Source organism: Sorex araneus, chromosome 11, assembly GCF_027595985.1.
Source record: "Sorex araneus isolate mSorAra2 chromosome 11, mSorAra2.pri, whole genome shotgun sequence".
In the NCBI taxonomy this organism is placed as follows: domain Eukaryota; kingdom Metazoa; phylum Chordata; class Mammalia; order Eulipotyphla; family Soricidae; genus Sorex; species Sorex araneus.
The window spans coordinates 21,969,280-21,981,649 of NC_073312.1; the positions used below are offsets into that span (position 1 = coordinate 21,969,280).

General features: G+C 41.5%; 1 protein-coding gene across 1 annotated transcript in view; it reads right to left on the bottom strand.

Annotated features, from left to right (window-relative positions):
* Positions 1–519: 519 nt before the first annotated feature.
* CFAP58 (cilia and flagella associated protein 58) overlaps positions 520–12,370 on the bottom strand; it is a 98,077-nt gene continuing 86,226 nt past the window's right edge. Inside the window, exons 15-17 of the mRNA XM_055119165.1 lie at positions 8,273–8,392; positions 4,952–5,085; positions 520–628 (exon numbers count right to left, since the gene is read on the bottom strand). Coding sequence (XP_054975140.1) covers positions 520–628; positions 4,952–5,085; positions 8,273–8,392 — 363 coding nt within the window. The remainder of the gene's footprint in view (positions 629–4,951; positions 5,086–8,272; positions 8,393–12,370) is intronic.

The window sequence follows — 12,370 nt, forward strand, 5'->3', positions numbered from 1 at the left end:
CATATAGAAATCATCCTCATCATAGCTTTTAGATACTTGAGATTTTATTCTTCTTTATAAAAATCCCAGGCGATGACTTGTTGATGAGAAAAATAAATAAAGGAGATTCTTATTAATAAGAATGTACTGTACTTCCAAAAATATGCTTTAAGTATAAAAACTTCAAGTGTCATATTGTCTTTAGTAGAGAAATTAATATCCAAAGCTTCATCCATATGGAATGTCTAGATGTGGTAATTTTCAGATCAATCAGTCTAGTACAAAACAAAAGATTTGCTTCATGAAATGAGTCAGCCAAACTGAATAGAAATAATTACAATCTGTTAATATCCAGGTAGACCAAGTAGAGCAATATCCTTCTTATATGAATATAACTGTAATACTTCTGCATTTTTAAAACAGCACTGATTTTCCAAACTATGTATCTGTGATCCATGGGATCTGGAAAAGATTCCTCTGTGATGCTCCAGATTGTGAGTTTTAGAAGCTGTTTAACTGGACCAGGCCAGAAGCTTCCAGTTAGGACTTCACCTTGGACGACCTGTTGAGAGGAAATCCACCCCCAGCATACTGGGAGACATTTGGTCTGGGCATTGTGAAAGGATCCAGGAGAATTCTGTCCTTGTTTCTGTAAGAGAGCGGAGATGAAAGTTAACTTCCTTAATATCTTTTTCCTTTTCTAAGTTTGATGTTCTCTAAGTTCTTAGGGTGTGTTAGCCACTGAAAACTGCTTTGATTAAAGCTTCCAGTCTTAGACAAGGTGGTTGTTTAAATCTAATTAGATGTTCATCAATAACACATGGAATTAGAGAACGACACAATTAAATGTGCCCTCCTAATGCTGATCTAAATAGGGACTGAAAACCTCATTATAACCTAAGCACTATGGGCCTACAGCTTCAGACTTGTAATCATCTTCCTGATTTATAAAATACTTGTTTAGTTTTAAAGATTAGTCAAAAGATTTCCCTTGGCTCAATGATAATGACTAATTCATCATTTATCAACTTCTATATTCCAAAGTTCCAGGGGAAACTTATCAATATTTACTATGCATAAGAAATCTTCATCAAAGTTGAACATTTATAAAATGCAGATTGTTTTGTGACTTTTCCTAACAAGCAGCAGCTATTATTAGGAATATTTAAAATAGTAAAAAATATTACTGGGAGATAATCTCATGGTTAGGATACATGCCTATGTAAATAGTAAAATAGTAAAAAATATTACTGGCAGATAATCTCATGGTTAGGATACATGCCGGGTATGCATCCAACCTGGGTTAGATGCCTGGGACATATGACCCCCTGATTATCATGGGGTGCAGTCCTGGAGCCCTGAGCAGCCTGGTATTCCCAACACTTCGGGCCTCAGGAGCATCATATCCTCCAGCCCATGTGCCGAACTGAAGGCCAAGAATTCCAGGGAGAATGGGGAACGGGAGGACCTCCTGAGCACCAAAACTTGGGAAATTAAAAAAAAAGAAAGAAACATGGAAAGGTAAATAAAATAGTAAAATTGGCAAAGGAAATTCTACCCTAAAATCTACAATGCATCTTCTATAATATATATCCCCACGAGGGACCCAAAGACAGATGGAAGTGCTAGAGCACATGCTTTGTGTGCAGGAGGCCCAGACTTAATCCCCAGCACACCAAGGTCCCCTAAGCATCACAAAGAGCCATCCCTGATCAACACCGAGTGTGGTCCCAACACAAAATAACAAATATAAAAAATGAAGCACATATCCATTCCATTGTCCTGCCAAAGTACTTCAAATTTACTCAAGTTATCTATTGTACATTTAAGGAATGTATAATCTTTGGAACCCTGTCTTAAAAATTAATGTACCAGAGAGATAGTATAGCAGATAGGGCGCTTCCCTTGTACATGGCCGACCTGGATTCAATTACCAGCACCCATATGGTCCCCCAAGCACCACCAGGAGTAATCCTGAGAGCCAGGAGGAAGACCTGAGTATCACTTGGTGTGGCCCCCCAAACAAAAACAAACAAAAGTCAAAAATTTAATTTGACAAGTAGGAATGATTTGCTGTAGGGGACTGAACTCTACCTTTGTGTGTGTAGGTGGGTTGAGAGGGGAGGATATGTACTGCAGACTCTTGGACCTGCCTGAGTGGTATTCCAGGGCAAGTGCATGGGTATATATATATATATATCAGGTGTATGAGAAAAGTAGAAGGTTAAAGAAAAAAAAGAAGAAATTCTATAAAATACTAATTTGTAAAGAGCAAGTTTGGGAAGAACTTCTACAGTGATTATTCTAAATTATTGCATTTGAAGAGAACCTATAGAGGATTGGTTAATCAATCCAGCTTTTCCTTAGCAAAATTGATTTCATTATTATAGAAAACCATTCTTCATAAATAGGACCAAAACTTTAGCCCTAAGCCAATCCAGCAGAAAGAATTCATTCCAGCACTTTGGCAACTTGGCCACCTCCTGATTATGGTGAGATGGGGTTCCCACCCCACCCATCTCTATTCACCGTTCCACTCCAATACTCCCCCTGCCAACCCCGCCCAGCCCCCTGTATGTCTTGCCTTAAATAACCTAAATTTTCCCATCTGAAGAAATTTAAGCTTACTGCTTCTGGCTTAGTCTAAGCTGAGTAATGGGAATAAGCTTCCTCTATATTATTTTTAATGTATTTATAGACCATTATAATGACTCCCTTCAGCCTTCTTCCTTCTAGTCTAAACCATCTCAGCACTTTTGTTCATGCCTCTGCATTTTTCTCTACAGTTCTCTTTCTCCTCCCTCTCTCTTTCTCTTCCCCCCTCACCTCACCCTACCCCAATCTAACTTCTCTGTCCACCTCCAGGCATCCCCAACCAAATGGAACCACGGATAAAGCCCTACCAGGTCAAAGTGTCTACAAATAAGGAGCAAATGAAAAGAAGAAAAGGACTCATTGAACCAACACAATGAGTAGGGCACTTGCCTTGCACATGGCTGAGCCAGGTTCAATCCCTGGTACCCCAAATTCTATTTCTACTTTTGGGGGCTCCCAAACCCTGACTGGAGTGATACCTGAGCTCAGAGCTAGGAATAATCCCTGAAGCACTGACAGATGTGGCCCAAAAACCAACAATTAAAAGAAGGGGGGCCACAAAGGCCCAATTTTTAGAGCAATCTCTGCAGGAAAACCTTCCACAAAAGCAGAAGGACCTGTACATTGGGGCCTTACAAGGTTGGAGTCTGTCCACTCATCCATGTGGCTCGAAAGCACTTCAAATATGACAACTGCAACTGAATTTTTCATTTGGTTCATTATAATTCATTTCCATTAAGAGTGTCATGAGGGGTAGATATGATTGCTGATGAATGGGCTATTGGGAAGGGCTAGGACAACAGAGGGGTGCTGTTAGGTTAGTTCAGTGTCTACTCAACTGTGCGGGGTCAATAAAGCCAGAGTATAGGTCAAACCCTGGGGGTCAATGCAGAAAAGTTAACTGGCTTCAGGAAACAAATGCTTTAGCAAAACCAACTGCAGCTAAGTAAGCCAGATCCCTGGTCTCTAAATTGGTGCACCTGGATTTGAGGAGTGAAAGGACCCACCAAGGGGCTCGAGAGGAAGAAGAAAAAGAGAGATTCTATTTATACATTCTTTGATCTTTAAGAATTAAAAGTCAACTTCTGAATAACCATGATGTGAAGTAACAATAGCACTTTCATGGAATTTGTGAGTTAAAATATAATGGAGATTTTTTTTAAGTATTCTAAAATTTAAAAAAATGTTTTAAAATATTTTCAGTTATCCAAAGAGTAGTCTAAAGGTTCAGTTTGTTCTACTGGTAAGGGTGTCAGCAGGTCCCTGAGCCTAAGAAACACTGCCATCCTAGCCTGAAAGAAACCTGCAGTGCCTCTACTCCAATATTAATTAAATAGGAACTTTCTACAGCCAGGACCCCAGTCTGCCTATCTGAATCTCTGAAAATGCAGTCTGAGAATCTGCCTGTTTAATAAATCTCAACCACAATTCAGAATGAGACGCAGCTAGGCCGTCACATTAAGACAGATTCATATAATTAGCTATAATTTTTAGCAGTATTTTATTCTACCAAGGCAGGGGCATCTAAATGTGGAATGGGGGACTCCTCTGATTTATAAGAAGAGTAGGTTTTTACGAGCAGATGAATTTGCATCCAGTTACTTTAAATAGCTGTTTGCCGTGAATGAATCATACGGGCAGATGCGTTCAAACCATCTCGCAGCAGACCCCGGAAGGGTATATATGGGTGAAATATCACACTTGACTCTCACCCCAGAAGGTGAGCCACTACAGAATGAACCAGCTCATCTGCTACCCAATCAAACCAAGTTTCAAGATTCAAACCTACTGGCTAATTTGAGCCCGCTCTAAACACCAGGAATTGGGCAAACTATGAAAACAAAGCAAGCCCCAAATGTCCAACCAATGTATTTGCATCATCCATCACATCCTTCAGGAATAAGTATTCATGAAGACATCCACAGCAGGACTTGGAGCCAGTTGCTAGACAAAGAGATGGGTCAGAGGGCTTTAAGTGCTCATGTTTATAAGCAAGATCCCTTGGCAAAATTTTCTGCACTCGATTTGGAATGTGACTGGTTCTTCAGCCCAAAGCAGCCTGACTTGTTTGCAAACCTAATTATGGCACCATTGCCTCCAAACCAAGAAAAGAAGGTTGAGGACAAACCCCATGGCATTCCCTCTGCTCTCTGATAGGGCCACCAGTGAGCAGATATTCACAGGTCCCTATTTGAGTCCTGTGATGGGGTTCAAACCTGAACCCCATGAGTGACCAGGGATGGGAGCAGGGGGGAGCATTGTTTGATCTTACTTTGCCTCCAGTGCAATCTGCAATGACACAGGGACTCACCCTAAAATAAGTCTGGACAACAAATTCTGGACACCAGAATTAGCAGAGCATAGGACCAATTCTTACCGCTGAATGTGTTCTTTGCGTTTCTGAGCAAGGTATTTCTTCTTTAAATTCAGCAGTTCATTGCTAAGTTTTTCAATTTCATACTTATATTCTTGGCTCTGGGACTCATACATATTCAGTTCTGAAGACAAAACCTAACGTGAAAAAGAAAGCAGCATTAACAAAAGATACATTCTGAGACAACTAGCCTTTTTTTTAAAATATATATTTTTTCAATTTTGCCAGTAAGGTGCAAAACCATGGCCAGGCCTAAATAACTCACCTGCATGCTTCTTCAGGTTCCAAGTCTGCATCTGTGTAAAAACCCTGACAAGGTTTGAAGACTCCTAAGACCCAGTGACAAGTGTAAATGAAACCTCATTCCCACGCTTCAAAGGAAAACCATCAGGCAACATTCAAACATGATCAAAGTGAATGGGACTATTTCAAGGTACATGGTGAGTAGGGACAGGAAAATTCCCAGACATATAATACAAAAGTATTCTAAAGCCTTTTTTTTCTTTTTAAAACTATTCAAGTCAGACATCACTAGGGAATATGAATCATTTAAAAAAATATATTCTGGGATAATCCTACCCCCATTGCTATGAACTAGCCTTGAGTTTCTGTGTTTTCCTACGTTGCTCTTCTGATAAATGCCTCTTCCCTTTTTATTTTGGGTTTGGGACTGATTCATGGACTCTCTACCTAGGCTCTGAAAACACATTGCCACAAAGCAAAGGCCTACAGCTTAGCTGATAAGAGGCAGGGGGGAGCCAAATGTAATGGGGTGGGGGGGGGCTGCAATAGTCAAGTTTATCTGCACTCATATTGTTATGTCAGGTAGATGCTCCTGGGTTAAACATGGTCAGGAAGAATGAGGGCTTACTTATTTGAATAGAACTTACAAAGCATGCTCAAGAGAGGGAAAGCGGAGACCCCAAGAGTGGCCTCACAAGAACAGCTCCTCCACTCCTAAAAGACCATGATCCCGAGGCTTAATGACTACTTTCGGCACCCAGCGGCTTCTTGCAGAATGCCTCTAGACTGTGAACTAAGTTACGGCCCCATGCCGTCCTGGGAAGTGAAAGGTTTTTCTCTCTCGGCCTTTCCTGTCCCAGAGGTGTGGCGACCGCCATCTTATGGAGCCCACTAACCAGAGGTCCGAGCTTGCAGTGACGCAACTTCTGGCATAAATTTCTCTGGACTTAATTACTAAAATACCAGTAATCCAAAACTCGAAAGTGGCTGTGCAACCTCATATGCTCTTCATTCTCAGTAATGGAAAACAAATTATCAAATGATGCCTTTTCGGCAGGTCTGATTTTGGGGGGGAAATTCCAATTAATAATAGTGAGTTTTCGGTTGAAATATTGAATGTAATCAAAGTAAAGAGAAAGTAAAGTGAAAATCATCAGCCACACAGACAGGGGAGGGGGGGTGAGATGGGAGGTATACTGGGGTTTTGGGTGGTGTTTGATCATTGTATGACTGAGACTTAAACCTGAAAGCTTTGTAACTTTTCTCATGTTTATTCAATAAAAAATTTTTTAAACAAAAGAGAAAGGGAAAGCTCCAGAGAGAGAGAGACAGAGACAGAGACAGAAAGGTACAGAGAGAGACAGAGAGAAGATTGTTGATCTAAGGTGCATGCCATATTTCTTTCCTCTTGCTTGTGATTATAGCATGTGCCTTTTGAGTGTCTTCCAGCTTCTGAACTTTTATGTCTCATGCTATAACAACTCTTCTATCTTGGAGCTAAAGAATATAATTTGTTTGTTTGGGGGCCACACCCAGGGGTTGCTCAGGACTGGCTCAGATATCACTCCTGGTCATGCTTGGTGCTGACCATGTGTGGTAGCCATGTGTGGTGCTGGGGATTGAACCAGGGTTGTCAGGCAGCATAGAAGGCAAGTGCCTTAACCCCTAGACCTTCTCTCTGTCCAAAGAATATGACTTTGTCTTAGATGAAAATCTGTCTCAGGAACTAAACTCTTAGGAACAATGACCCTGTTTCCAATGAAAACAGAACTTCCATTTTAAAAAAGTCCACAGTCATGAGGACAGAGTAACAGACCAGCTCCATACCACCCACGTTGGAGCCTCTTCCACACAAGGTTAATTTTCAGTCAGAGCAAAAATCTGGATTTCCCAAGCTTAAGGGTTAAAGTAACAAGTCTCCTGTGAGCCACTAAATGCGCCTGAATAGTTTCTCCACGGTAGGATGAATGCAGACACATGCTTTTCCTGTCTATGCCTACCGCTGAGATAAAGACCTGGGTTTATTTAGTTTAAAATATTCCACTGTTTAAAGGGATGGAAATCATCAAAAGCTTATGCCCCATGCAAAACTCAATTTATGTCCCAGGATGCCTCCTATGAAAGGTACACAGAGTAGAGAGCTGACAAGGAATGCTCTAATTAGACTTTGGTTGCATCTGCCCCTTTTAAAGCAAAAGGACATGATTTATAGCATCTTATCAGTGAAAAGATCAGAATTATACTGGTATCAGGGCATCTATTTCACCCGGGAAGCAGGATGGCAATGACCAGCCACTCCTGCGCAGGTAAGTGGCAGGATTTAGTTGACTGTGCTAAAGGGTGTGTGTATTGTGTGTGTGTGTATGTGTGTGTGTGTGAGAGAGAGAGAGAGAGAGAGAGAGAGAGATTCCTGACATGCCAAGAATATCTAAGTACACACTTAGGAGGCAAAGTTCCAAACATACTGGAATGTAGTTCTTGAGAAAACTTTTTAAAGGCTCATGTAAAACATTCTATCTCCCCAGTTGAGGCTCTTATAAAACCTAGAAGGAAATTTTATGCTGAAAGAATTCATGCACAATTTTACTTCCCTTTCATGGCTACTTAATTGATAGATGATTAGGGCCATGGGGCTGGGGAATAGCCCGAACTTCGTGTGCATTTATTACCATTGGAATAGAACAGCAAGGACCTGCTTCGGTTCAGACAACTACTTTTGTGGATAACAGCGGTTCAGACATTTCCTTCTGTTCCTCACGGTTCAAGCCCTTCAGTTCATCCGAGACCCAGGCAAACCCTAATTTCCATTCCATGGCCATCATCTTCTCCCCATCTTCTTCCTTTCTCGTTTGCTCACCACGCTCTTTCAGGCGGTGAAAACTGTGGGTGGGGGAGGGCAGGCCTTGTAGTCTAGGGGCAAAGGGGTGTCTCAGGCTGGACCTGCTCCTCCTGGAACCAAACTTGCCCAAAGCTGATCTCTCTGAAGTTTGTCATATGGGAGGGGGCTGGTCCAGGTGTCCCCCAACCCCACCCCCACACCTTGATTGTGGCTATCCTTCTATATCCAGAGCCACCACTTACTTTGAGCTGCTTGGTCTTCTCCCGCAGCGTGTGTCGGTAGATCTGGAGCTGTTCCGCGGCCTCGGGACCAGGGTGCCGGGCGATGATGTGCTTTAATTCCACGTACAGTTTCTCCTTTTCCTGGTAAAGAGCATGTCCACAGGTGGAGGTGAATGACCCCACAGGGAAAGAGTCCTGAACAGCCCGGGCAGGGTATGTGAAAGCATCTAAAGTGACTGCACAACTCCAGGCCGATTGTGTGCACCTTGAGAGTGATCCCACCATGCAGAGAGGCCTCCGAGGTCCAAGCATGTGCCCAACATTTGAATGCAAAGAAATGAGAATGAGAAAGACCCCCTCAGCCTCAGGTTAGAGTCACATGTCTGAGTCACAAGGTCAGTGCTGGCAGAAAAGCCAGTGCTGGCCAGCAGAAGCAGGGATTAGAAGAATTGGCGGTATTGGGGGAAATGTAGGGGGTGGGGGTGGGGGAGTGTAAATATTACAAAAATGCTACTTGAATTGTCCCTTTACTCAGGTTCAATCCCCAACACCACGTGGCCTTCTGTGCACTGCAAGGCGTAGCACCAGTAGAAAGGTCTAAAGACAATAAGGCAAACAAGCAGAATGAATGAGCTGGAGCCTGCCCTGGGCAGAGGAAAGAGAACTGTTCGCTCAGTGACAGGACAGCAGAAAGGCATCTCTGCATCAGGAGTGCAGCGCAGAAGGAGGGAGAACAAAGGGGTTTGGGACACATTGGAGCAGGCAACTGGGAGTCCAAAATGATCCACACATGAGTTTATCTTTAAAGGAAGAATTTGGGGACTGGAGCAATAGCACAGCGGGTAGGGCGTTTGCCTTGCACGCAGCTGACCCGGGTTCAATTCCCGGCATCCCATATGGTCCCCTGAGCACTGCCAGGAGTGATTCCTGAGTGCAGAGCCAGGAAAAACCCATGTCCATAGCCAGGTGTGACCCAAAAAGCAAAAAAAAAAAATGAAAAGAAAAAAGAAATAAAGGAAGAATTTGGGTGGAGAGACAGAGAACATAATGAGGAAATAGCTCAAGGTACCTGGACAATAGAAAAAGTGAAGAAAGTTGCATTTAAAGTGTTTAGGATGGAGAATAGATGGGTGCAATGACAGTACTAAAGAAGAACCCCTGGAACTTGGCCAATGATCAGACGAGGAAGGAATGAGAGAAGGGAAGGAAGGAGAGAAAGAAGGAGGAAAGAAAGGAAGGAAGGAAGGAAGGAAGGAAGGAAGGAAGGAAGGAAGGAAGGAAGGAAGGAAGGAAGGAAGGAAGGAAGGAAGGAAGGAAAGAAGGAAGCATATCTACTCTGTACATTTGTTTCCTTAAGTTATACATAACATGGTTTAAATATAATAAGTTTAACATAACATGTTATGGTAAATAGGGAAATACGGGTAAAAAGTTCTCATTGAATAAACTGTAGTCAAATGAAAACTAATTTTTACATAGAGCTAACTATTTTAAGAATTAATATCAAATAGTCTGTGCCCTTTTTTATTTGATTTCCATTGCTTCCCCCCGCAACCCCCCAAAGAATACTCAAGTAAAGTCATTGAAAAAATTAGGTAAAAGAAAATTTACTAGTCATTGTTTGCTTTCCTTTTCCTTTCTTCAATATTTGGGTTGGAGGGTGGAAGCCACACCAGGTGTGCTCAGGGGCTACTCCTGGCAGTGCCAAGGGGACCCAAAACCACGGATAAAAAGAGTCAAATGAATGCAAAGCAACCACCTTAACCCCTGTAACTATCTCTCCAGCCCCTCTCCTTCCAATCTTTTTCTGACCAAAATTACAGAAACTTGACTACAAATGACACAGCTCAATTGTTAAGAGTATGCAACTTAAAATTGGTAGGATGGAATAAGTTTCCAGAGAAACACCCAGCAAAATAATACTTTCTGTTAAAGAAATAATTTCAGAAATGACAAGAAAATCCTAAAACCCGTGCAAAAACAGAAAGCTTGAACAAATAGAATTACAAAGTGGTGATTTTCCTAGGCTGTTCAACACCTTTTGCCACCCCTTACAATATAATCTTCCCAGTAAATGGATGTAGCAGGCAATAAGGAAGATATCGGGAGGTGAGTTTATTTTCTATAGCCTCTTAACGCCTGCTCTGTTGGAAAAATAACACTTCTGACAAGGCTTCAAAATTCCATTTGGAGAGGGTAATAAATAGGAGGCACAGCCCAGGAAACTGTTTTGCCCATTTCTTTCAGCTCGGCTTTCTCTCTCCAGTACTAGAGAAGCAGACTTGAGAAGAACCTCACAAGGACGAGGAGAAAGCAATCTGATATGGGATCGAATAATGTCTTAAACTGAAAAGACCATCTTACTCCAAGAACCTGCCAATGTTTCACAGATGCAATTCTTTTTGAGTGGTTCCCAGTGGAGAGAGGCAAGAGCTCCAGAGAAGAGAGACATAAGGAAACTAATAGCATTGCTGCCCACACAGGTGAGAATTCTGAGGTCAAACGGGAATGAACAAATGAATTCCAAGTCCAAGTCCCTTAAGTCAAAATTAAATCTAGTCCTAATTGACATTTCCCATGTAACTTCACCTCCAGTGGGGCATGTTAGAACCCTGAATCAATCTGTATCCAAGTGAACGACATCATTCATACATACTACCTCATAATATTCATAGAAAAATGGAGCCAGAAGAAGTCAAGTTCAAAGCTAAGTGAAGGGTGTGGCATGTCAGAGCAGAAATCTATACCCCCCTCTCCTGATTTACGGCCTGGAATGAGTTCTGTTCATGTCACTCACATTGCATGATATCTGCATGATCAGAGGGAAAAAGAGGTGCAGCTTTTTTGTTTTTTGATCACTTCCAATTTTTGTTTTGTTTTGTTTTTCCTAGGGTGTAAAAGAATTGAAATAGACTTATCTTAAAAGCGAAGGAAGCAACTAGACTTTGTGGGGAAATGTAAAGAAATTTGGCATTAATACTATCAGAGTATTCAAGTTCAGAAAGTTCTGAGAGTTAAATACCTGGAATCCAGCAAAGCATATGTGTTGCTAGTAACCAGTGAAACTTCAGGGTCTGAGACATTGAAAGTATGAAGAGCAGGGGGAATGGGGGCTTGAACTTCTTCTACAAGCATACATTCTGCTCTATTTGGACAATAGAAAAACCTAACTAATAAAGCCAACATGAAGTCTGGTCATCATTAACATTCTAGCCATGTGTATCATGCAGATTTTTATTTTGGGAGAACGTGCGAGTAATTTAGATAAATATGGAGTGCTTGATGGATTGAAGGTCTTAAGTACGATTGTTTTTCAATTTATTTCTCTCCTAACCCTCTACAAGGGCCAACCAAGCTCTTCAAACATTGTGCAATGGTGTGTATAATAACCCCATTTAGAGACAAAGCGTGCAATTCTATTATAAAGAGAATCTATCTTATGCAACAGAGACTCATTAGCTGTCCGATGTATATTGTCTCCATAAGCCAGCAGTGGCAGAACCAGCTGCCTGGTAATACATATCCTGTCCTTCTTCATTAACTGTTTCCATTTCCTTTTAAACCAAGTCAATTAATTTGTCACTAGGTTAGAAGTACCATATGTCATCGAAACATCATAAGAAAATCATAAATAGCTTATTATTTCCCTACTAGCAAAAGATTAAATCTATTGTTTGGCATTTCCTTACTCAGGGTTTTTCATAATACACCATAAATAGTACTTTGAAGCATGCCCTACTCTTCAAATCATTTTATGAGCAGCTATACAGGAGTGGGGGTGAGGGATTGAGGTGGGCAGCTAGCATCGAGCTTTCTTTTTGGCTTAAAAGCTTAATGCTCTTAATTCTTAACAGCATTAACCATATTGTGTCCATTCTGAAAACAGTGTTCTTTTCCTAAACATCCCATTCTTCTGGTTGGACAAACTGTCAAACATGGTTATAGATTCTTTTGTTGCAGGAGTCCCTGCCAAGTAATGCTAACAATAGCATGGTTCACTGTCAATATTGGCTGAGTATAGTAAGAAATTAATTATAGTATTAGCCTTCACAAAACACCGTCATTGGATGGTGGCAGTCTCTACCCCAAAACAGGAATATTCAGATAAAGAACCATTCA